Here is a 26,932-nt window from a genome sequence, read left to right on the forward strand (position 1 = left end):
TTTCAACTCATTGCAGGATTCATTATTACAGAATCAGTGATAGTTCATAAATCAGTCTCTGATTGAGTACTTGCCTGATTAAAAAGACCACTGCAGTAGTTGTTAGAAAAGTATTTATTAAAATGAATTAAGAGTCACCTCCCTAAAATTTTCTTTGAGCAAAGGTTCATGGTCCCATATAAGAAAAGATTTCTCTATTTTCATTTAAAATGTTTTCCTATCAAATTATCTCTAAATGGATCAAATGTAGCATGTTTTAACAGGAAGTATTCTTAGTGGTTTTATCTCCGTTAATCCACAGTCCAAAATATTGTCCACTCTTTCAAGCTACCAGCCCTGATGCAGCATCCCAAACATCAGTGCCAAAACCAGAAGTGCATTCTCCTATTACATTAATAATAATTTTACAGTATGGTGGCAGGAAATGCACTTTCAGTTCACTGGCTATAGCTATTATACTATGCGGAAACGACTGTTTGGAAGGCAGCCAGGTCCTTTGGCTTAAAGGCCAACCCTGAGGAAGACAAAGGTAATACAAGAAGGGAAACTATGCCACCTGACCAAAAGCATTATTGAAACACTCTAAAGCAGGGCTTCTCAATTCTCTGTGGTGAAGGATCATTTAAAAAAAGATTCCAATCTGCTATAAACTTTTGTAAAATAGGAAATCATGCACTTGGATGTAACAGCAATGTCAAAATGCTCTAAATATGTCTAAATACTAACCATCTGTGTATTTTATCGCTATGCTTATCATACATGTATGATTTATATATTTATCATACTTATCCCATGAGAAATTGATAACAAATAGTCTTAGGACTGATATTGGTGTATGGACACATGCTGAATAATCCTGTAAGTATAGTTCAAGTGACATGCTTGTTCAGCCATCCTTGCTGCTGGCAAGCACCAGATTTGTGTGTGTTAAATACTAATTGGTGGCCATGCTTAAGGAGTTAGTGAACATCTCATTATACAGAGCATATCAATGAAACCAATTGCCGTTTATAAATCATGTTTGAAGTAGTTTAACAATGAAATCTTGGCTAATCACATGCATATGGAAAAAATATGTTTGCCACACATTTGTAAGTTGTATCAAATATGTTTTCATCATTAAGTAATTACCAGAAATAAAGTTTAGGTAGTGGCACAGCCACACAGGCAAAAAAGAGACCACCAAAAAAGTAATTTTGCTAGTAGAACCCTGGAATATCCCTAGTCAGAGGTAGCAAGGAGAGAAAGGGAATGGGACATAGGATGACAGATGGTAGATTGAACTAAAAGACTGAGGAATAGTTATATGAACTCCCCCACCCCCGTCACTGGTGTTTGCCCCGGGATGAAGACTTTAAATGAAGAATTCTGACATTGAAGACTATCAGATTGGGCATTAGGGATGTCTGGCTGGTACGTGGACTTGGAAGACTGATTCTAAGTGCACCATCCACCATGAATGGTGGACTTCCTGTTTTTACCCTGCTCCCACGTGCAATGAACTGGGCATAGAGCAATCAGATTCTGCACTAACTGCCAAGAGAACAAGGATTTTCACGTCTATGGAGGATATGAATTCCAGCCACAGACACTTTTTAATCTAGGTCTTCATATGTACATATAAACAGGCAACCAAGAATCACCAAATATTTACTGAAAAGTAAAAACTTTAAAGGGAGTCACCACACTCAACCAACATAATAACTAAGTCTCAAGAAATAATAAATGGAGAAAACAGAAAAAACTATAAATACGGATAAACAGTATGTAAAGAAAGACTCACGTAATGGCTGTGTGCGATGTCAGAGGGATAGTGCATGGAAGGAGGGGGGTTGTCACTGTGTGAGGGATATAAATGATAAATGTCTAACTATTACATTGTTTTGTGCACCGGAAACTAATAAGAAAAATAATAAAGTGTAGAATTTTTTTAAAAAAGAAAGACTCACCATACTCCTATCATTAATACCTCACGTTCATAAAATAAAAAATAAGCTATCCAAAAAAGGAAAGTAAGGTACTCATTTGCAAACAATATAATTCACGCAGGCTAGTCTAAACATAAGCAAGTATTTATTGAGTGGCTACTGTGTTCCAGCTACTCTTTTAGACGTTGGGGATCCAGCAGCAAGCAAAACAGACCAAGTTCCTGTCCTTAAGGAGTTTATATTTCAGCAGGAGGCTAGAGACAACAAAGAAATATATGATTCAGGTAGTGATATCAAGCACAGTAAAGGACGCAGCAAATGACAGGGGTGTGTGTGTGTGTGTCTCTGTGCACACACATGTGTGTTATTGTAAGTGGTGTGGTCAGAGAAGGTCTCTTTGACAAAGTAATATTTGAGCTAGGAGTTAAAGGAAGTGATGAGGTGAGCCAAGAGGATAGAGGAAGAATGTTCCAAGCCAAGTAAAAGAAGTGTTTTAAGAACGAGAGAGTAACTAGCTGTGTAAATAATACTGACAGATCAAGTAAGATGAAGACTGAAGTCATTGGTAACCTTCACAAGGGTGGCTTATTCAACATGGTCATCAGTTGAGAGTGAGAATGGAGTGTATACTAGGTATTAGAGGACTAAAGGGACAGTAGATGGTATTAAAAAAAAAGTCGTCTAGAGAATGGGTATGAAAATGTCATAGCATTCCCAGGCAGCACTAAAGGCCCTCTGAAATTTATGGTCATGAATTTTCAGACAAAACTAAATGGATCAAGCCATTTAACATGGAAACAGAATAAGTGGTGAGTTGAATTTAATCAGGTTTGGGGTTTTTTCCAGGTGAGTAGCATGAATGGAAAGAAAGGCAAAGGATTTAATCGTATATGCCTGGGAGTGATTATAATGATGGCCCATGAAATATAAAGTCAAGTGAGAAGGAAAGTAGCAGTAAAAAGAAGCAGGGTCAATGGATCGGAGGTCCCACTGGGGTCAAGAAAATATTTGGATTCTGGCATTAGAAGCAGTGAGCAGAAAAGATAGGGAGAAATGGTTTAGAGAAGGGGATGCTGAAACTGAGATTATATACATAGTGGTTATTTATTAAGGAAAGTCCGCAAAACCAATCTTGAGGCTCAGTTTCCAGAAACAATTGCATAGGACCAATGCCACAGAACTTGCCTGATAAGAAAAACTGTTGCTCCCGCATTAGATGCCAAGAAATTGACTTTACTGCAATAGCTACTGCTGCCAGCACTGATGCCACTACTTTATTAAGAACTTGACCTTGCAATCTCTGCCATTGTTCAAAGCCAGGTTCCTTCACTACTACCTATTCCAGCAAAATGAAAACCACACAGGACCACTTTATGCATGTCTTCAATTCCAAATCAAAGTGTCATGTCTGGGCATCTGATTGCTGGCCCTAAATCACATTCCTACATCTTAGGTTCAGCACAGATTAGAAGTTTGAGTTTTGACTTCTACATTTAAGAGGTAAAAATTATAATGTAAGAATTTCCCAAATATGGAAAGGCAGTTTATGGTATGTTGGTCAGACTCAAATATGACAAATGTCTACCATAGAGGTTTTAGAAATTAAAAACATAATTGCCAAAACGTTACTCATCACTAAAGGGGTAACCAGCAGTATGCTAAAACCAGAATCACTGAATTGAAGATTGAATACAGAGATTCTCCCAGAATACACCACAAAAACCAAAGAAAAGACAAGAAAAATTAAAAGATACTCCAATCTTTATGAGCAACACAGTATCTATTTAATGAGAGTTCCAGAAAGGAAAGGAAGAGAAGAGAAGGGAGACACAAAGACAGAGAGAGAGGGAAGAGAGAGAGAGAGAGAGAGAGAGAGAGAGAGAGAGAGAGATAGAGAGAGAGAGAGAGAGAGAGAGAGAGAGAGAGAGAGAGAGAGAGAAAGGGATGGAGGAAGGGAGGGAGGAAAGAAAAGAATCAAAGGAACATTGAACTAAAATTTCCATAAATTAAAGAATGACTTAAGTCTTTAGATTTGAAGAGCCCACTAAGTCTCAAGCAGGAATAATGCAAAGAATGGCACGTGCCTAGGTAGATCTTAGGAAAAAATGTAAGGTTTCAAGTCAAGAAAAATATCCTCTTCAAGGCACCTTTGTGCAGCGCATAAGTTACACGTCGCTATGGAGTAATTCTGCTGGATTATGTACTCATCCCTACACTAGAAATAAACTCAAATGGATAAAAAAAATTATCAAAAAAAAAGAAAGAAATCATCAAAATATAAAAAGTACTAGAAGAAAACATGGGGAGGAAAGGCACAAAACCTAGATGTCAATCCCATAATGGAAGATTGATCAATTTGACTGCATAACAATTTAAAACATTTGCAAAGCATGAAGTACTACAAATCAAGTCAAAAGGCCAATAGCAAAGTGATAAAAAAAGCAATGTTTCTGCCAGAGGTCTAATTGCCTTAATGCTTATAAATTAATACTGATATTTAAATGTATATCTTAAGTTCTTATAGGTCCATAATGAAATGCAATTCAATACAAAAATGGACAAAGAACATGAAAATACAGTTCTCAAAATGAGACATATATGTAGCCAATATTTATATGAAAAATATTGAATCTCACTCATATTTTTAAAAACTCAAGATATAATTTTCTACTTTTCAGGTGGAAAAAGGTCAAGGCATTTGATAATATACTTAGCAAGAATGTGAGAAAATGAACATTCTCCTAAAATTTTGGTGGCAGTGTAAATTGGTGCAAGTATTTTTGAGAGCCATTTGATAATATTAAGCAAAATTAAAATACATATATTCTTTGTCCCAGCATTTTCACTTTAGAAATTTATTCTACACATAGACTAGCACAAATATTTCAAAACATATGTGAAAAATATTTATTGCAGCATTGTTTGTAATACAAAAAAATCTGAAAACATTCTAAATGTCCATCAGTCTGAGATTAGATTTAGCACACATGTCATGAGGAGGCACACATGACAGGAGTCTATTTTCATGAGGAGAGCCTCCCAAATGTATTCTCTAAAAAAAAAATAGCTTTACTGAGATGTAATTCACACATAATAAACCCACCCATTCAAAGTGAATGAGTCGTGCAACCATCACAACTATCTAATCCCAGAACATTTTCATCAACATGAAAAGAAACCACATACTCATTAGCAGTCACTCGCCATTTCTCTTTCTTCCCAACTCCTGAATTCACTGGTCTACTTTCTGTCTTTATGGATTTCCTTATTCTGGATATTTCATATAAATGGAATCATACAATATGTGACCTTTTGTTTCTGGCTTCTTTCACTTATTGTGATGTTTTCAAGGTTCATCCATGTGGTAGCATGAATCAGTACTGTATTTCTTTTCATGGCTGAGTAATATTCCACTGTGTGGATAGACAGCGTTTTATTTATCCAGTCATCAGAATGGTGGATATTTTGATTGTTTCTAACATTGGACTATACTGAATAATGCTGTTATGAATATTTGTGTGCATGTTTTTGTGTGGACATACATTTTCAATTCTTTTGGATATATATTTTAGAATGGAATTGCCAAATCACATGGTAACTTCATGTTTAACATTTTGAAGAATTTTCAAACTGCTTCCCAAAGTGGCTATACCATTTTACAATCTCACCAGCAGTATATATGGCTTCCAGTTTCTCCATATTCTTGTCAACACTTATTATTGTGTGTTGCTTTGATTTTAGCTATCCTAGTGGTATGAAGTAATATCTAATTGTGTTTTGCTTTGCATTTTCCTAATAACAAATGATGTCGAGTATCTTTTCAAGCACACGTTGGCCATTTGTATGTCTTCTTTGGGGAAATATCTATTCACATCCTTTGCCCACTTTTCCATTCAGTTACTTGTTTTTGTTGTTGTTGAGTTTAAAGATGTCTCTATTATGGATACAAGTTCCTTATCGGATACATGATTTGGGAACATTTTCACCCATTCTCTGTGTTTTCACTTTCTTGATGATATGCTTGGCAGCAAAAAAAGGTATTGATTTTGAAGAAGTACAATTTATCTGTTTTTCAATTGTGTCATGTGTGCTTTTGTTATTGTTTCTAAGAAGGTTTTGCCTAATCCAAGTTTGCAAAGATTTACTCCTATCCTTTCTTCCAAGAATTTTGTAGTTTTAGCTCATACATTGGGTCTATGATCCATTTTGAGTTAATTTGTGTATATGGTTTGAAATAAAGGCCCAGCTTCCTTCTTTTGCCTGTGGCTATCCAGTTGTCCCAGTACTGCTGTTTGAAAGACTATTTTTTCCCGTATTACACTGTCCTGACACTCTTCCGATCCATGAACATGAATATTTTTCCATTTATTTAGGTCTTATTTAATTTCTTTCAACATTTTATACTTTTCAGTCTACAAGTGTTGTACTTCTTTTGTTAAATTTAATCCTCAGCATTTTATCTTTTATGATGCAGTTGCCAATGAAATAGTTTTCTTCATTTCATTTTCAGATAGTACATAGTAGCTAGTGTATAGAAGTACAATTTATTTTTGTATATTGATCTTATATTTTGCCATCTAGCTGAGTGTGTGTGTGTGTGTGTGTTTTAGAGAAGTTGCTCGAGAAGTTTGCTACAAATAATAATCATGGGCTGTTGGGTAATAGTAGTGGAATACAACAAGTCATTTGTATTGTTGAGTAGTACTCTATTGTATGGATACAACCACGCCACCACTCATCCCGTGCAATGGGTGCAAAATTTGCAATATATCTGTAGAAAGTGTTTGGGTCCTGATGAACTCACGTAGTCTAACTGGAGAATAAAGAGGTTATGAGTCAGTCATTCTAGCAGGTATAAAGTGACTCCTCATTGTAGCTTTGATTGGCATTTACTTAGTCATTAATAATGCTGAGCATCTTCTCATGTGCTTATTGGTCAGCTGTATATCTTTTTTGGAACCAATGAGTTGTACGCTGTAAAAAGAAAGAGGTTATCAGTGCCTAAAAGTCAGAATTATAATACAAAACATACCGTAGAAAGCAAAACCCTTTCCAATTCTTTCATATTTTACCCCAGTTTCTCCAAATTCCTTCACATTTTGCTTTAGTAAAAGCAAAAGTTAACAAGAGTACAATCTTCTCTGTCAGCTGGAAGCTATTGTAGATGTTGCTGCCGTTTCCATTCTTCCTTCCCCTGTAAGTGCTCCTGGTTTATCTGGTGGGCACACACCAGGCATTAGTCCTACTATGGAGAAACACATGACATGGGGCTAAAGGTGTGGGCTCGGGAGTCAGACTGCCGAAATTCAAATTCCACGTCTGCTATATATTATACTCACTGTTTGGCCTAAGGTAACTAACTTACCTTTACCTCTCTTCGCTCCATTTTTCCCCATCCTAAAATGGGGGTGATTTTAGTGCCTTACTTGGAGGATGAACTTTATTAGGATTATATGTATAAAGCACTTAGTACAATACAGTGTTAATGCTCAATAAATGCTAGCGTGTCACTAATATTACATGTCAGTCAGTCGGCATATAGGAGACAGACATAGCTATCCCCAGCCCGGGAAGATTTAAAAATAAACAAATAAAATATCTCATTTTAGTCTTGAGGCATCTGTATTCTCTTGACCTGTTGGGGGAGCGGGTTCCTCAGAGATTCTCTTTTTAAAAATTGGAGAAATCAAGAGAAAAGTGCCCAGAGGAGATAGTGAAGGACACCAAGAAAGCAGAGGAGAGAAATAGGAAAGATAAGAAACTTAAAAGGAGAAGAAACCAAGGAGGCCAGGGAAAGTAGGTGGTAGGGGAGAGGGAGTATAACAATAATGTTTCATAAAAGTAGTGGGGGGAAGGAAGGTGGGAGGGAGGGAGACTGACTTTGTAATACAGAGCTAAGAGCTTTATTGAAGTTTAACAGAAAAGAAACCCTTGTTTGAAAGGAAGAGACTGGCTATATTTAGTACTGGGTAGGATGTCAGTTCTGAAAATAAACTGCTCCCAGAACCCGATGTAATCCTCTGTGCTGTTGTCACCTGTAGCAGGCTGTCCTCCCTTGTAGGGGAGTGCGGAACACGGACACATCAGCTAGCTCAGAGCTGCTGACATTCCCAAGGACTTGCCCCGCTTTGTCTCTTCACCTCATTGCTAAGGTTTAAAACTTCTCATTAATGTGAAGAGAAAGTTACATAGCTGAAGAAAGTGAAGTGTATGCCGATACACATGTGAAGCAGGGAAGTATCCAGCTAAGCAAATACCGGAATCTAAACACCATGTGGCCAGATGCTTTCATACACTATTCACAACGTCTATGGTACACGAATGTGGACACAGGGGCCCAGCAGGAAGTGTGACGGGCCGTATGAAAAGATGTACTTGAATCATACTAGAAGTGGCCAAGAGGTAAGTCCTGAGGAGACGGCATGCCTGTGCAAGTTAGGGAGCTCACATAGGGTATGCAGACAGGCCAAAGTTAGAGTATGTTAGCAAAAGACAGAGACTTAAGGTACATTTATACGCATGCAGGCACGCACACACACATGCACGTACACACACGCACACGTGCATGCACGCTTTGTGTTGGGAAAATATAGGTGATGCCTTTCACGGAAATGGGGGAAAAATAGAAAAGAAAAAAACACGTATTTTAACGGAAGAAAATATTACCATAGTTCCAGAATTATAACTTCCAATTCTATCTTATCATCACTTCCACTGTTACTCTTCTCTCATCTGAATTGTTACAGTAACTTCCTAATTGTTCTCCCTGCTCCCACCCTGAGTACCTCTCCCAAATATATATTCCAGAGGGCAACCAGAGTGATCTTTTAAAAATTACAAGTCACATTGTATCAGTGCTCTGGACAAAAACCTATAATATCTCCTTCAAATGCAAACTCTTTAACACAATCTGCAAGGTTCCACATGATCCACTTCTCTGCTACCTGCCTGCTTTCACTTGCTGCCAGTATCTCCTCACTCCTTTCTCTCTAGGCTGCTCATCCTACAACATCCCAAGCACATCCTGGCCTCAGGGATTTGCATACTGTTCCCTCCATGTGGGACTTGCTGGCTCTATATAGCTGAATGGCTTGCTATCTCACTTTATTCAAGACTCAACTCAAATGTCATCTAATGAGAGAGACTGTCCATAACCACCATACATAAAATAACAGTCCCTTTTACCCTACATCACCTTTGATGGCTAAATGAAGATGATGGCTGGAAATGTCTGATGGGCTGTGGGATAGTTGGGTCTAGAGTTCAGCTAAGAGGTCTGGACCAGAGATGTATATTTGCGAGTTTCCATGACTCCAGGCAAGGAAAATAGTGTTTGTAGTGGTCTAGAGGTAAGAGAAAGCATGATGCATTCATGGACCATGTGGGACTTTTTGTAAGTGCAGATTCTCTGGAACTCACCCAATATCTCCTGAATAAGAATCCCTGGCGGTGAGGCTTAGGAATATGGAGACTCATGAAGTTCAACATGCAACGCTGATGTGCAGCCCTGCTTGACAAGCACTGTTTGAAAGATACATGCACCTCCACTGAATTTACTAGTAATCTTCGAATTGCCAAACCAGTAGATAGGTACTTTACATACCTCATGTATCTCAGTGGACCACTCTGTTGGAATTGATAGTGGATCATTCAACTTCAAATATCATACTTCCTTGGCTGCCAGGCACCACACACTCATAATTCTCCTGTCTCCTTTCTGTTCATCCCATCTCAGTCTATTTTATGGACATTTATCCTGCCAACCCCTTAAATATCTGTGCTCTTCAGGGTTTTGACCTCTACCTTTCTGTCACTCTAACATTTCATACAATCTCTCTGTCTAGGCTCATCCATTCACATGATTTAAATCTGTGCACTACTGGTGCTCATGTTTCTATGGCTTGGTCCATATCCTTTTTTTTTTTAATTTTATTTTATTAAATTTATTGGGGTGACAATTGTTAGTAAAATTACATAGATTTCAGGTGTACAATTCTGTATTACATCATCTATAAATCCCATTGTGTGTTCATCACCCAGAGTCAGTTCTCCTTCTACCCAAAAAATCTGAAAACATTTAGAGATAAAGACACGTGTGCTCCAATGTTCATTGCAGCTTTGTTTATGGTGGCCAAGACATGGAAACAACCAAAAGGTCCATATCCTTTTCTAGGCTCAAATCCCATGTATAATATTGCCTAGATTACCATTTGCATATTACGTGGGCACCTTAAACCCAATGTACTCAATGCTTGTTTTTTCAGTGTTCCCTCCATATCTCAGAAAATGACACAATTAACACCCCACATCTAGTAAGTCATTAAGTCTTATGTATTCTACCTTCCACCAACCATCACTTTCCTTCATCCACACTGTCCCTATTTTGGTTCAGGCCACAAATACTTCTCATCTGATTTAGTGACAGATTGTATTGCACTTTATGCATTTATATGTATATTTATTCTACTAGACTGTGAGTAATGAGAGCATAGGACCACTCATTTATTCATTCCACTACCGTGTTTCCCCAAAAATAAGACCTAGCTGGGCCATCAGCTCTAATGTGTCTTTTGGAGCAAAACTTAATATAAGACCCGATATTATTACATTATATTATATCATGTTATGTTGTGTTATGTTATGTTATATGATTATATTGTATAAGACTGGGTCTTATAGTAGAATAAGACCGGGCCTTATATTAATTTTTGCTCCAAAGACACATTAGAGCTGATGGTCCAGCTAGGTCTTATTTTCGGGGAAACACGGTAGTATGTACTGAGGGCCTACTATGTGGCATATTGTGTCACATTCATCTCTGTGTCTTTCACATCAAGTATATTGCCTGATATTAAGTAGGTACACAATATGTTTGTTTTATTGAATTACATTGAAACTTGCTATGTTACAGATGAGAAATGACCTACCAAACTTACACAGCAGGCTAGGATACTGGAATTTACATTTTCTTACTCTTAGTCCAGCTTTCTTTCCACAGGACCACCTTGTCCCTCCCTTGTACCCCTCTATACTCTCCCAGGTTATTTTTTTTTTCTCTGACTTTTCTATACCATTCTCTCATTATTGGTGATATTAGTCCTATATTAGTTTGCCAGCTCCTGTAGAATAGACAATAATTATCGCCATCCCTGTAGGCTTCTTGGTTAAGAATCTATATTTCCTTGGCATTGCGTCCTTCTTCTGGCATCATCACTGCTGAATCAGGATGACCACAGGTCAGCTTTTCATCTGGCACTTCTAAAGAGCTCCTCTTGACTTCAGTGGAATATGGCTAGAGCTGGTCTCATATAGGAACTTACAGGCTCTCAAACAGATTTGGGCTGTATTCTGGGAAAAAGAGAATGAGGACATATTGTCAGCATTTATACAGAATATGTGTTCTATGCAGACGAGAGTATGGGTTATAGTTATAAACTGAGCGAATTTGATATTTGACTCCGTTTGTGGATGAAGATTCTGATAATGATTATTTTAGACACGGTATTGGACTATCATACAAAGTTGGTTTTTCATGTATAGTCTATTTCCACTTGCTACAATTTAGGGAAACCTAAATGAGCTTAGTACATTCTAGGAAAGTGAATAAAACATATGGGTGGTGCCTTCTAGAGAACATTTCTGCTCCTAACTTGTTTAGGCTGTAAGTGTAGGAAACCCTCTTAGAATGGTTTATAAAACATGTTGTTTTCACATCTTTGTATCTTTGCTCATTCTGTTATCTCTGCATGCAATGGTTTTTATTCATTATTCTATTTATCAAATATTTTCTGAGCATTATACTGAGTTTGGGAGATTCAGTGATGGTTCCTTTTGCAGTTCATCCTGTCATCATTTCTGTTACCTCTTGGCTTTTGTACATGCTATTCCTTCTGGCTGTGATGCCATTCTCATCCTTCAAATGTGTATTTTCATATTACCTTTTCTAGGAGGCATTCCATAACTCCCTCAATACTGGATTAGGTGCATTTCTTCTCTGCTCCCTTCCATAGCACTTATTCTATATTACATTTGTCTATTTGCTATATTCCCTACTAAATTATGAGCCTCTTGAGAGTAAGGATTCATTTGTTAATTATGTGTTAATTAATAATATAATTATTATACAGTTGACCCATGAACGATGCAGGGCTTAGGGGCACAGACTCCCTGCACAGTTGAAAAATCTATATTATAACTTTTGACTCCCCAAAGACTTGAGTTGCCCTCGGTCTCTACAGGAGCTTGGTTCCAGGAACCCCCGTGGATACCAAAATCCACAGATGCTCAAGTCCCCTGTATAAAATGGCATAGAACATTGTGTACAGTCAGCTCTCCACATCCGCAGATGCCCAACCATGGATCAAAAACAGTACAGGTGTTTATTGAAACATTCAACCTGTCTTATGTTAAGAGAAGTGGAAGCAGTATAGAGTTGAAGAAGAACTTGATGGGCAGACAGAGTAATTTAGACTTAATGCTCTAGAAATTAGAAATAAGTTTTTGAACAGAGGAATAAAGTGTGAAAATAAGTCACATTTAAGGAAAATATATTTGGTATATATCTGTTCAAATTTAAAGTGGGACTTTAAAAAACAATAAAAGGATTTCGAATTGAAATTATCTCTTACCTCTCCTAGAGGCTACATTAGGGTGAGACAAATTTCTTAACATTCATTATCTACTGTTCATTGAACACTCACTCTATTCCAGACATATGATATACCTTTTAAAAGACCTTATTCAATCTACAGTTACCTATCATGTAGGTATCTCCATTTTAAAGATGAAGAAATGGGCTCAGAGAGATGAAGTGAGTTGCCCAGAGTCAGATAGCTCATAAAATGAGAAATAAAAATTTTAAGTCTGATCTGTTTGACCTGAATCTAGTAAGTACAGTGCTTGGTACATGGTTGATGTGCAATGAATACCTGTTGAATAAATGGTGAATGAATATATCAGTAAATCTATCCTCTGCTGTGGATGAATTTACAGATTAGCTTTAATGGTTTCCATGATCTTGATAAGATCAAGTCAATGCTTAAGAGTAAGGAAGAGGTTCGAGCCACAAAGGATAATTTACATAGGAAAATCTTTTGACTGGAAATTCTGATTGGGAAGAGGTGTGAATTTGTTCAGAAATTATATATATAATACATATACACACATATACATACACATCAACATAACAATTTGACACACATACACAAGTGCATGCAGACCCACACACGCATACTTGTTTTTAATCTCATGTTTTCCTTTGTTTTCTTAACCCCCCTGAGAGGGTGTAAATAGAATGTCAGAGCTAGAAGAAACCTTAGCAATTACCTAATCACATCCCCTCATGTAAACGTAGAAATTGAGGCACTAGAGGAAAAGTAAATTGCAAAGGTCACACAAGGAGTTAGAGTAAGATTAAGAATCTGAGTTTCCTGACTCACAGGTTTGTTTTACTCTGAACTGTCACCATTTACCATCTCAATTTTATCGATGGGGTAACCAAAGCATCCTAAGAATGTTGATGGTCAAGCTCCTGCTACTTTTCCATTGAAGCAGGACTTGAAATCATATCTCTTTTATTTTAAATATGAGGCTTGTTTTCATCCAAGTGCTTTTGTCTGGATGCCCAGAAGGAAGACCCCTTTGTACTGAATTAAATAGTGGACTGAGGATAATTTACAGGAAGCTTTGGCCTTCGCTTTAAGTGAAAATGTCCAAAGCTGCTTTATTTTCAGAAGCCTGGCAGTCCCAAGGAGGCTCCCTGGAGGCAGGGATTCTGTCTGTCTTCCTTATTGAATCCACAACACCTAGCACAAAGGAAGGCACTCAAAAATATTTGTTGAATATATGACATATTAAAGACAGAAAGGGAAAGTAGGTTGGTTAATGGTTTCCCAATGGATGATGGATGGATAATCATTATTAGTGCTGAAAAAGTGGGAATGAATGTAGAAAGGAGGTGGGAGAAACCCTTAAACAAAGGAGAAGCTCTGTCTCCATCTGATTGAAGCGGCAATCACTCAGCAAGGGCTGAGTGGCTTGGTAGGACTGTGATTGGCAGAGATATTTAAATGAGGCCTCCTTAAAATTGTTACTCTCCACCCCACCCCCATTCCTCTTTAAATTCTGTTTCAGTCATTACCCTGGGACCGGATACAGAGATTCCTATGGGGAGTTCTAATGGGTCGATTCAATTTCAACTGGATGACGCCACTTAGCCAAGCATTAAGAGCTACAGCTCCGGGAAAACAAACGACACAGAGAGAGGGAGAGAAAGAAATTATAACAGGGAGCAATAAATCCCTTCCCTCCCATCCTCCCCTGTAACCCATTCACAAGACCTCCCGAAATCATGTACATTCACAAAATAGCCAGCTAGCTGAGCTGAATACACTGCAATGTCAGCCCCTCCCCCGCTCTCTGCGGATTATATACCGACACACCCTGAGCTATGTAAATAATCACACGCTATCAGTATCTATTGCTCTGCTGAGATACCCTGTGTCTACAACTGCAGTTTCTGCTTCTTCGCTTCATCTGTCAGATTGGAGGAGACAGAGTTCGGAGGTGGAGGCGGAGGCAAAAGAGGAGGGGGAGGAGGTAAAGGAGGAGGAAGGGGAGGAGGGAAGGGGGAGGGGAAGAGGAGGGGGAAGGAAAATGCTGGAGGAGGAGGGGAAAAAGAAAGACAAGGAGGAGGAGAAGGGGGAGGAGAAAGAGGCGGAGGAGGAGGAGGAGGAGAAATAGGAGAAGGAGGAGGAGAAAGAAGAGGAGGAGGAGGAGGAGGAGGAGGAGGTGAACAACTTACCCTGCTGAGCTTTCTTTGGGGAATACGGGCATCAAGACTGAGATCTGCATGGAAAATCTATACAAAGTATCTGCCACTACAGGACTGACTCTCCTCCCCCCACCACCGTTTTTTTTTCCCTTTCCGTTTTCTCTGCTGTGTCAGAAAGACTTAAGACAGAACTATCTCTGTTTCTGGCTCCACTGCCGGTGAAGGAGTTTTCATTCAAGACTTTCCGAGGAGAGGTGGAGAAACCTAAAGACTCAGGAGAAGAGGTCCTTTGAGCCAGATGGGGCATTAGTTCGTCTGCTTTTCTCAGCATGAATAGATCCTTTCCTCAAGGTAAGCCATACAGATTAGCTCTTAAGGACCCCAGAATTCTTTCTATGCACAGATTGCCATTCATTCCAGCCATCGTCTGTGTGTGTGTGTGTGTGTGTGTGTGTGTGTGTGTGCACGCGTGCGCGCGCGTCTATGCGCGCGCACAAACGCAAGCGCATGGGTAAAATAAAATGAAAATCACTTAAATGAGATTTAAATGAATCAGGTCTGGCAGAAAACTATCCTTATTGGATATTTATAAATCAAAACGGAACTGCAAAATCACCCTTTTGTAGCCAAATGTCAATTTAATTTCTGGCCCGTTGACCTTTCAATGCATTTTGGTGCTTGCCTAAACCCCTTATAGCGCAGCCTAACCACGCAAACTGAGGACGTAGGGAGAGCCCGTGCTGAGGCCAGTCTGGCTGCCCAGCGGGCATCCTGTCAGCGTGGGGCTAGTCGGCTATTGGCTCACAAGTCTGGGCTGTGCATCGTTCAGATTTCATCACATCACCTTGCCCTGGGTAGAAATGGCGCAAGCTGACACGGCATAACCCCCTACTTACATTGAGTCAGAGCAATGATTTAGAAATCTCTGGATCCATGCCTGGGTGTGTGTGCACATGTCTCTATGTGGCATATGGAAATTTTGTCAAAAGTGAGAACCTGTGAGCATGTCTAGTTAGCCAATAGGCATTTGATAGGACCTAGGGCAGTGGTTTACACTCCTTTCCATGTGTCTAATTGTAATTATCGCTCACCTCTGATGCTGCAAACCAAGTTGGATGAACAGAAAACAGACCTTGAACTCTTAAACAGAAAAGCTATTTTGAAATGCAAATTATTGTTGCTTTTCTGGGTACATTAAAACTTCACTGTAACATAATGGGCTATCACATGAATTTGGATAGACCAGGTGTTAAATCATGTTCCCAACAAGTCAGTAGCATACATACATACAAATAAGGCACAGGCTAGCAGTTCATCCATAAGGAAGTATTAGTCTTTTTCCCTCTTAATAAACATTGACTAAGACTTTACTGTTAACATTCTATACATTTTGTCTTTTGTGTGTGTGTTCTGTTTTTAGGTCTCTCTAGCTGTGAAACAATCTAGATAGTGATCTGAGTGACTTGGATTTGGAGGTATTTTATTCAGAGTTGAGGAGCTGAGTAGTGAGAAAGTAAAGAGCCTAAAGGAAAGGAGACTAATTCTTCGTGGAAGACTTTTGAGACAGAGAAATGCGACCAACAAAACCCGCATTAAAAATGTAGTGCATCAGGACAAGAAGGGGCTTTTAAAACTCTTCTCGCATACCCCCTCCTTTTGCAGATGAAGACACTGAGGCCTGCAACAGAAGTCACTTGCCCACAGTCACACGGCAAAATAGAGCTAGAGTGAGGACTAGAACTTAACTTTCTTGTCTCCTATAAAAGGATTTGGGGTGCAAAGAAAGGGTCCTGCTTCTTAAATGAACAATTATCATTTTCTTCAGGATCAGAAGTGTGTGAATTCATTTGATATTACAATTTTTCCCTGAATTGCTCATCACTAAAACACCTAGATCTATTAAAGGAATGAATAGGACCAGGGTAGCAAAGTGACAAGTTAAGAGTTAAATGTGGTGAGAACCTGGCAGCTTCAGCAAGATGTATGCGGTAGGAGGGAGGCCCAGTCAGTGGCTGAGAGGTTAGTAATGTAAACTATATACAACTTGGTATTTGTAAGGGGGGAGTGCTGTGATAGACATGCAAATGCTTTTGCACAGAGAGGGATTTTTAGAGAGCAGACTTTGGAACAGTAGAACTAAGAAAACATATAAAGCCATAGCAGAAATTCCCCCTATGTTTGCTTTCAGTTATTCTGAGAAGGAGTGTATATAACAGCAGAGCACAGAAAAAAGCAACACACCCCAGAGCCGTTACACAGTAAAGGCACAAAACAGCATTGAACCCCTGGGAGTAGGAGAAAACAGGAGCCAGGCTCTCCTTCTTCTCTTCCCCCCTCTTCTTTGAAATCGAGATTGAGTCATATTGTATCAGAAAGGATTTATCATAGAAATCAGAACTGTCTTGAGGTGTTTGCATAGAAGGGCTTTAGATAGGAAAGTTTTCAACTTTAGTTTCAACGTGGCAGATTTTCGGTTCCAGAGAGAAAATACATTTTTCTTTCATTAACAAGCAGCATTTCTTGAATGGATTTAGCTTTCTACTCCCTAAATTGGCATAAGAAAAGAAATTTCTGTTTAGGTTGAACATAGCAAATTTCAGGGCTGCAGAAAAACTGTTGAGAAAGCTATGAGCACCTGGCCAGGGGACTGAGATGGGAGTGGGTTTACAATGCATCATTCATTACTGCAGAGGCACTACGTGACAGAAATCACTAGATCCCATCAATGTGCAGCCAAGCCTTGTAATCACCTTGGCTCCTATGTAATAATATGTGATATGTATATTCTGTCTCTCATTTAATAGAATATGGAGTTGACCAACAGCACAGTCAGTTTCTTAACTGTTGCTGCTCACAATGAATGGCCCTTTAATGGGTGGATTTCTAAATCATAAACACGCATGCAGTAGTACTTTTCCCCCTAATCTGTGCACTGCAGCAGTCTTTTGCCTATTTGTTTCTCCACTTTTCCCCCCTCTTACCTTCCCCTACAGTATCTGTTTCAGTTCATCCTGTTAGCCAGATCGGATTCAGCACGTCCAGAATGGCAAACAATTTATTGTCATCCAATCCTGTTTTATCCTGCTCAACACCCTGATTTTACCCAGGTCCTACTGCCCACTGTATTGCAGATCTTCCACAGTCCATTCTAAAGAAGATTTTACAGGGCAGGAAGAAAATTCTGAGTTCGTCCTGTCAATCCCCTTACCTGTAATCAAGACAGCAGTACCTCTTCATCCCAGATTGATGCCCAAAGCTTCCTTTAATCAACCAAGCATCTCAACTCCTCAGTCTTGCAGCAATCTAATCGACATCCAGATATGCGTTCTCACCCTAAACTCCATGTGCCCTTCTGCTAAGACAAGATCCCCTTTGAACGTGATTCTGAGTCATTTTTGTTATGACCTAGATTCCTCCAACTTAGCTATCAACCTTCTGGGCATGTCCCTGAGGTACCTGGTGACATCCCTGGAATCCCATATGATTATCTCCTGTAGCTTTGAGACCTTGTGTGCCTTCCTTTGAGTCTTTGCTTCTTGGAATTTCCAATATGTTTTGAATTCCTCTGGGAAATCAATGAGTCTAACGTATCCAGCATGTATGTTTTTCTAACAGTGTAAAGGACGTGAAGGGCCCCACACGTTCTTTATCTTATCAATGGGTAATAAATCCATTTATTATAAATTTGTCAAAAAACTCTTCCCAATGCAAAGCTCCTACATCTGCATACCCTGCAAGTTAGCTGAACAAGGTGTCCTTGTTTATTTTGGCGTTCGAATGACAACTACCTGTTCTTTCCCAACGCTGAGACGATGAATCTTAATAAAAATGCAGCAAAGGTAGAGTTGGGAGGCTTCAGGAGGCTGTGTGTCCGAGGAAATAAAAGCGACATTTTGCTTTTGAATGCCCCAATAGATAAACAAGGGCACGTTGCCCAGTTTACCCTCAAGGATTGAAGATGTAGAGGGTGTAGATGAAGAGGATTCTTTTGTCAAATATGTAGTTATAGAATTATAGACCATCATGGGGCACAGTCCTTCAAAATCACCTTGTCCGCCCCTATAATTATATAGCTAGTAAAACTGTGGCCCAAACAAAGCAAGTGATTTGACAGAGGTTATATAGATATTTGAGTCTTAGACCCTCCATCCTGTTTGTCTGCATCCTCTGTGCTGTGTTAAATAACAGCAAAACAACTAGCTAAAAAGTGAAATTATAGTCAGGCTGCTTTTTTGATGTGATGTGCCAGAAAAGTTATTTTTAACCAAATTAAATCTTCTTTTTAAAAAATGAACAGATGTAAATTTGACTAAACAGGTTTGCATGGCGATATAGCCTCGAAAGGCAGTGAGTCTGGTCATATTATTAGCCACTGAGTCCTTTATGAGCTGCATCCTCATTTTTCCTGTCATTGAACTTGGAGCACATTTCAGTATCATGTTTGCTTGCTAATCAAGCACTATCCTCTCTCCCTTGTTCATTTCTATTACTCATTCAAGATTTCCATCCCATACAGTACTGTGAGTAATCAATCTATTTTGAGATGGCCTGAAATCTGATGGATTTCAAATATGTACTTTATTCATGCTGGTGTTTCCTAGGTCCTAATGCCTCCAGGATGACTCTTGGATTTGTGTTTAGGTTTCTTCGTGTACGACTTTTTAGCTGTTCAGTCTTCCGGATGGTGCAATACAGCAATCTGTGTGTACAATAGTTTCCTCATGGTCACCATTATCAGTACTAGGCTCAATCAAATCCTTTGGGAAATACCCACCAACTCCTCTTGCTTGTGGTACAATGGAGACACAGGCACATGCTTTCTAGATATTCACCATAGCTTAAATCTGGTGTAAGAACGTTGGTGTCCTTTAAGAGAGCCAGGTTATTGTATTGTGTAATGTAAAGATAGGGAAAAGCACTCCAAACAGTTTCTGCCTAGTAAATCCCATCAATTAAAAACTTCACTTAGGATAGTAATAGGTACAATTATAGGTGATATTTGAAATCAGTCAGGGCTCATCTTGTATGGTTCCCCCATCCCCATTGTTACGCCCACATATACAAAAGTTTGACTCTGGAGCCACACTGCCATCTAGAAAGAGTCACCTCCTCAATAAGTTAAATCGGACTGAAAATGAAGAGAACTGCAGGATGATTAGCTTGGCTTCCTCGCAGTGTTGGGAAGCCTCTTTTCATATTATTCTACAGGCAGCCTAATTTCTGCTCTCTGTGTCTCTGCCACATCTCTGCCAACTGCATCTTGTTCGCTTGCCTATATTTATTGAATCAAGCAATGTCCTTTCTCACCTGTTTATTTATGTTCATCACAATTTTCACTGAAGGGAGAATTCTGATATTTACACGAGCAATTTCTCATGGAAGACTTTTGAGGCTTTCTCTTTCACATTAGCATTGCTTCAAGAAGTGGCCTTTACATTTGATATTCGGGTCCATTTTTATTAGAGTTTGGATGCTCAAGGCCTAGATTTCTCTGTTAGCAAACATGTGGATGAGCTAGCTGCTCCGATGACCCTAGTCATATGATGGAATTCGAAAGCCGTGAACTATCTGATCTTTGTTCCTGCAGTGGTTCATGGTCTGGATGGGATGACCAGACTTGCCTGTAAGGAGGTAGGTGAGGTCAATTACAGAACAAAGGTGTAACATGAAGACTACTGCACAGTGATTTAAGGTAGGGGTTGTGATAGGGCCCGAGCTTTGCTGGTTCCCTGCAAAGTGCTCATGCCTTTGTGTTCTCATTCATTATTTCAATTCCTTCTTTCCTAGGATTTTCTGATGTGCCCTAAGGTCCATGTAACTACAAGGGCTCTTTATCACCGTAAGTGCCACCCTGACGCAAAGCCACTCAGAACTCAAGAATCAAGGCAAAATGGATGCTGCAGTGACAGATGATTTCCAACAAATTCTGCCTATTGAACAGCTGCGCTCTACTCACGCTAGCAATGATTATGTGGAACGGCCTCCAGCACCCTGTAAACAGGCCCTCTCCAGCCCTTCCCTTATCGTGCAAACCCACAAATCTGATTGGTCCCTGGCTACCATGCCTACTGCTCTCCCCCGCAGTCTCAGCCAGTGCCACCAATTGCAGCCCTTGCCTCAGCATCTGAGCCAATCTAGCATTGCCAGCTCAATGTCCCATAGCACCACTGCCTCTGATCAAAGGCTCCTGGCCAGCATTACGCCCTCACCTTCAGGCCAGTCCATCATCCGAACCCAGCCTGGAGCAGGAGCCCACCCAAAGGCTGATGGTGCTCTGAAGGGAGAAGCTGAACAAGCTGCAGTGCACCCCAGTGAGCACCTCTTCATCTGCGAGGAGTGTGGGCGCTGCAAGTGTGTCCTCTGCACAGCAGCTCGCCCTCTCCCCTCCTGCTGGCTGTGCAACCAGCGTTGCCTTTGCTCTGCTGAGAGCCTCCTCGATTATGGCACTTGTCTCTGCTGCGTTAAGGGCCTCTTCTACCACTGCTCCACGGATGACGAAGACAACTGCGCTGATGAGCCCTGCTCCTGTGGGCCTAGCTCTTGCTTTGTCCGCTGGGCAGCCATGAGCCTCATCTCCCTCTTCTTACCCTGCCTGTGCTGCTACCTGCCCACCCGTGGATGCCTCCATCTGTGCCAGCAGGGCTATGATAGCCTCAAGCGACCAGGCTGCCGCTGTAAGAGGCACACCAACACTGTATGCAGAAAGATCTCTTCTGGTAGTGCGCCCTTCCCCAAGGCCCAGGAGAAGTCTGTATGACCTTCCCACAAAATGGATCCAGAGCTTTCTCCTTCTAGTCCCCATCAGTAAAGCGTAGGCCTCATCTTGGAAGAGGGGAAGGAGGAGTAAAGTAGCCAAAGTTAGGGCTTCACCAATTTTGTTCCTGCAGTGTCAGGGGGATGGCCAAGGACATCCTGGCGCAGGATGCCTTGTTCTTTCTCACACTATCTATCCCGCTCCTCTTTAGCCTTTTTACACCCCGCCTTCTCAGCCCTTATGGCTGTCATGGCAAATTCAGGTGATATATAGGCATGAGATTTGAACACTGAGGGCTAACAGAGCCAGCAACGTGGAGGTTTAGGGGCTCCCCAATGTCATGCCTCTGGCTGCAGGCTCTGAGTGTCACTCTGCTTTCCACAGTGCCTTTGGAAGCTTTCTTCTAAGATGGTTTTCACAGGTCCATGTGGAAAAACAGTCACTATTCCAGGGAATCTGACCCTTCTCCCTGTTTACTGCCCTTCTCTTCTTTAGTCTTCTCTCTTTCCTCTCCTCTCCTCTTCTTTCATTACTCTCTTCAGTACTCCTGCCCCCTCCGTTCTCACCCTCTCTACTTTTCCTTTGCCTCTCTTTTCGTCCTCTCTCCCTTCCTTTCTACTCTTGCCCACCCTCTCTCCCATATTAATCCTTTATCTGCCCATGTTTATGTCTTGTTTGATCTCTCTCTCTCTCTCTCTCTCTCTCTCTCTCTCTCTCTCTCTCTCTCTCTCTCTCTCTCTTCCCCTCTCTCTCTCCCTGCCCCTCTTACTCTCTCAAACACGTCCAAAAGTGCTGTTTTTCTGTAGGTGTTTCCTTTGACGCCCAACTTTGCTATGCTATACTATTTACTAATGTTTATTAAGGGAAATTGATTCCTGTAATGAACTGATCACTAGCAATAGCCTATATCCTGACGTGTGTGTGCACTCATAACCACACTTAGCTGTTGGTGAGCAGATGAGACAAAGTTATGTCACATTTCCAGGTTTCATTAGTTGGAGTTTTACTCCCTTTCCCAATAACCAACTTATAGTACTGACAGATTCCACTAGCATGCTGAATAGGGTAGTAAATCAGGATGCTCATAACTTTGTATGTCTGACCCAAGTGCCAAAGGCAGACGTGCTTTATAGCTAAATGAACAAAGCAAAGGATATTACAGAGGTCCGTTCTCTCTTAGAAGCTAACTGCCCTGAGACTGCATGGCTCAGGCCTTAATAATGGACATAAAAAGTCATAAAACTTTAGAGCTGGAAGGAATCTTAACTGCTAATCTAGTTCAATGCCCTTATTTTATAGATGGGAAAACTGAGACCTGGAGATAGGAACGGATTTGCTCAAGGCCGCACACGGAGTTTATAGCAGAGTTGGGACTGGAATACAGGCCTTCTGACTCAGTTCAATACTCTCTACCCTGCATCACATTAAGTCATGGGACTTTTCTTCTAGGACTCTATTAACAATGACAGAAAGCCATTCCCATTCAATGTTCAGGAACCATGCCGAGTTAGTGTGGTGGTCTTTATGCAGTGCATGGCGGGGAGCTAATTAACTATCAGGTGTCAAGGCTGCCCCCAGTGGACATCACCGTTGGCTCTGTCACCTTGTAGAGAAGCTCGTGTGGAAAAGAAAAGCCCTAACCAAGCTGTATCTTCGCCATTGCACCTACCTTTTGCTGCACACACTGTGCTCATTCCTGGCTTTGTCTGCAATGGCAATTGCCTGAGAACCTAAGTTTCAGCAACAGTGGAAAACTGAGATGAAAGATGTATAATGCAGAGAACTGACTTATCTTTTTAAAAATATCAAGAGCCTGTGCTGTGAATACCCTTCATTGGGAAAAGGCTACAGTGGTGATGGCAGGCCCCTAAAGACTGCTACTAAAAGACACAGGAATTAGATACAGTTTCCCTCTGTAAGTGAATCCAAACTTCACTACAGAATTCAGAGATTGAGGGCACTTGCTTGAAATCAAGGTGCTCCAACTTAGTTTAAGACTTCCAGACTCTAACTTTATATATCATCTCTTTGAAAGTGTGCATGGATGTGTATTGCAGGGTGGAGACGTGGGGAGAAATGTATAGTCATACACAGGGGGAAGAAAAAGAAGGGAACATTGATGTCCCTTGGTTGGATATATAGACTATAGAGATATGTGCCACTCGGTCTTTGTTGGTTCTGAATCTTCCTGAAGTGTACTGACATTTGGGCACACAGCCCCACACCTTCACTTTAACCTCCTCTTCTAGAATTGCTTTGCTCTATTTTTGTATATATAAATATGTTATGGTGATTATTAATAATGTTAATGATATTGCTGCAAATAGTGCCATATATAAAGTTTGGCTTCTTGGAACATTTATAAATCTAAACCAATACCTGTAACCTCTTAAGTTGCTTTCAGATCCTTCAATTTTAAGTAATTTTTTTTAAATCTTACAAGTCTGCCTGATTGAACTTTGAATTTATCGACCCCTAAAAGCTGTGCCCAGTTCTCTGGGTCAAGCTGGATGGTGATGAGTAGCAACACACACTTCTCCCTGCTTCTGCCTGAAATTTGCTTAGAGCCAAGATATATAAGGATTCTTTGACACTAGTGCATTGTTCCTGGAGCTAAAGTTATTCTATGGATGTTTGCTTATTAGTTTCAGGGCCCCAAATATCACAAGTCCCTCCTTCTTGATAGCTCCTTGATAACCCAATCCTGCAGTCCTTACTCAGGCAAATTGTGCACTGCCAGAAGGGCTCTGGGCTCTGCCATATACCCAGATGAGCTCTTCTCAGTGGATTTCTAAATGGCCTTACACTTGGTAGAGGAAACTGAAGGGTTACTCAAATGTAGTTGCAATGTGCAATCTGCTGCTGAGTCAGGGCTTTCACTTGTGTCCAAGTTGGCCTGATATGGACTGCATCTGGTTTACGTATAGATGGGTCCTGTTGGGGTATGCGCATGGACGTGGGAGTGAGTGTGCATATGTATCCCTTCTGTGAGATATATATATATATATATATATATATATATATATATATATATATATGTATTTGTAAATATATATTCACACATCTCTATATATTTTAATGTATTGCACATGTATATTTAAAATATATACGAAAGAACTCTAAATCCTGCAGAGAGGCTCTGTTTTCATTATTTTTCTACTTTGTGTCATGTACTGTATAAACAAGAATATTTAGAGGGTGTTTCCTGCTTAGCATTTTTTTGCAGTTAAGTCATCTGTTACCCCCTCACTCTACTGCTTTCTACATATTGGTCCCTTGATACATTTCATATGGCTTTGGCCAAGAGTTTCCCTTTGGTTCCAGCCCATCTTCCCTCACCACGATAGCTATAATAAATATAGTGAGCACTTAATATAGTGCTTACTATGTGCTAAGCATGATTTTAAGCACATTACCTATATTAGCTAATTTAATCCTCACAATAATTCTATGGTGTAGGTACTATTAGAATTGCCATTTTATAGATGAGAAAACTGGAGCACAGGGAGGTTAAGTAACTTGCCCAAGGCAATGAAGCTTGTAAATGGCAGAGCTAAGATTTGAACCTGTGCAGTCTGACTCCGGAGTCCATGCTCCAAGGTCAGATATAGATGTCTGGAGCATAATGTAAACCCTTCTGGTATAACAAGCCTCAGATGGTGAATAGTCCTTTCCCTAACTCCAGTCCACCTGCAGCCTAAGAGCTGAAACAAATGTGCTCCTATGTTGGGAGTGAAGCAACAGTTAGAGACATCGTGGATTAGCTGTCCTGCTTCCCAAGATGGTGACATTACAAACCTCCCCACTACCCCCTTTGAAAATATGCTTGCAGCCAGTTGCCATTTCTCAGACAGCTTATGTTGTAGAGCTAGTAGAGAAGTCTTTTCACTTGTACCAGAAAGGGGAAGATTTATTTGGCCTTCTCTTTATAGACCCAGGAAACCTAAATCTATCTTTCTGCAAAAGTAGAACTAAAGCTATTTTTGGAACTTGAGATTGGTTGGAGCTGTTAACATTCAAGTTTACTGATTATATCAAATGGCATTCTTCTGATTCAGATGTAAGCAATGCACCAATGATCATTGGTCAGTATAATACCTTACCTTTTCCCATCACCTCCTTCATACTGACAGCCTTTTACCCTGGCATTATTTCAGAGCCAGAAAGACCCTTAAAGAACATCTACTACAACGTCAAAATTTTACAGTTGGAGAAAAAGATGCACAGAAAGAGAAAATAACCTGTCAAAACCACACAGTTCTGAATATGGGTGGAATTATGACTTAATTCCAGGCTTCCCAATTTCCATATGTCTTAGTCTGAGTTTCTTAGAAAACAGAGCTTGAAGCTAAAGCTTCTGTGCAATCCCAGAGAAGTAGGAGTAAGGAAAAAGAGTGAGGTAGGGAAGGCAGGAGAGCAGACATAAAGGAGTGTATCACTGTGTTGGCCATAGTCTGTTTCGTCACAAGCTAATTTCTCAAGGACAAGCCTTACTGTATCTCCATACAGCCCATCTCAGGGGAGGAAGGAAGAAGAACGTACTTCCTCTCTCCTATCTCATTAGTCTAATACCTTCCTCGAGGGATATTATTTCCCCTGTCCTTCTGGGTAGTGCATATGTGGGTGCCCAAGCGTGTACCTTGACATCTCCTGCCTCAGCAGCAGTGGGGTAGCATTGTGGCTCCACTGTAGACAGCAGGGCAAGTGTGTGGGTATAGGAAGACGTAGGAACTTAAAGGGGCACACTAGGATGGGGCTTTTCCCTTACATCTTTAATCATATTTATTCAAACTGAGTTAGAGATAACCTACCATCTTTAAAGTACACGAGGCTTTCTTGTGGTACTCAGAAATATACTAAATTTGCCTTCTTGGATCTATGTATTCTCCGACATGCTTTGAAGGGCCTCTTGATACCTGGAAATGAAATCCTAGTTCAAACAGAGGAGTAACAAAGTCTCAAAATGTCCTTCTTCTTAGTATAAATATTACTGAAGACTTCAAAAAGCATGTCTAAGCCAATGCATGTACATGAATGCACATGTGTTCCTTTAGCCTCCATCAGCATAATAGCAGGAAAATGGGTCAAGTTAATAAATTCAGGACAAATTGGCTAAACAAGTTATTTTGCAACATGAAAATAAAACGTTCTGTTGGTTGACTGGGTTTTTTTCTATTTCAGCCACTAATTATGATGACATCACATAGACACATTCCACGAGTTATATTATGCTATCTTCTATTCTCATACACAATAATTCCCCGTGAACTATAGACAATTTTTACATGAAGTCAAAGCATCTAGTTGATAAAAACATCCCATTGATATGGTTTCATACCTATGGGCAAGGTCATAAAAGCACTGAATGCAATCCACTGATTTAATTCTTGCTTTTTCATATAAGAAAAGATGAGCATAAGATAATTCTGAAAAATTTTCAAAGTGAGTAATGAAATCATGCTATCACTCCAAACAATC

The 26,932-nt window shown here is 40.1% G+C and overlaps 1 protein-coding gene across 3 annotated transcripts in view; it reads left to right on the forward strand.

Annotated features, from left to right (window-relative positions):
- The window catches only part of SPRY3 (sprouty RTK signaling antagonist 3), an 87,007-nt gene extending 60,392 nt beyond the window's left edge, over positions 1-26,615 (forward strand). For 2 of the 3 annotated variants that reach the window (XM_088795007.1, XM_088795008.1), the window contains exons 3-4: positions 14,879-15,051; positions 20,488-26,615. In XM_088795007.1, coding sequence (XP_088651133.1) covers positions 20,591-21,457 — 867 coding nt within the window. In that variant the 5' untranslated portion in view covers positions 14,879-15,051; positions 20,488-20,590 and the 3' untranslated portion in view covers positions 21,458-26,615. Of the gene's footprint in view, positions 1-14,694; positions 15,052-20,487 lie in introns of those variants that run through there. The other variant, XM_019716083.3, reaches the window with a different exon arrangement.
- Positions 26,616-26,932: the final 317 nt, after the last annotated feature.

The sequence above is a fragment of the Rhinolophus sinicus genome, chromosome 18, assembly GCF_057876585.1.
Source record: "Rhinolophus sinicus isolate RSI-liver-muscle chromosome 18, RSI-T2T, whole genome shotgun sequence".
Taxonomy (NCBI): domain Eukaryota; kingdom Metazoa; phylum Chordata; class Mammalia; order Chiroptera; family Rhinolophidae; genus Rhinolophus; species Rhinolophus sinicus.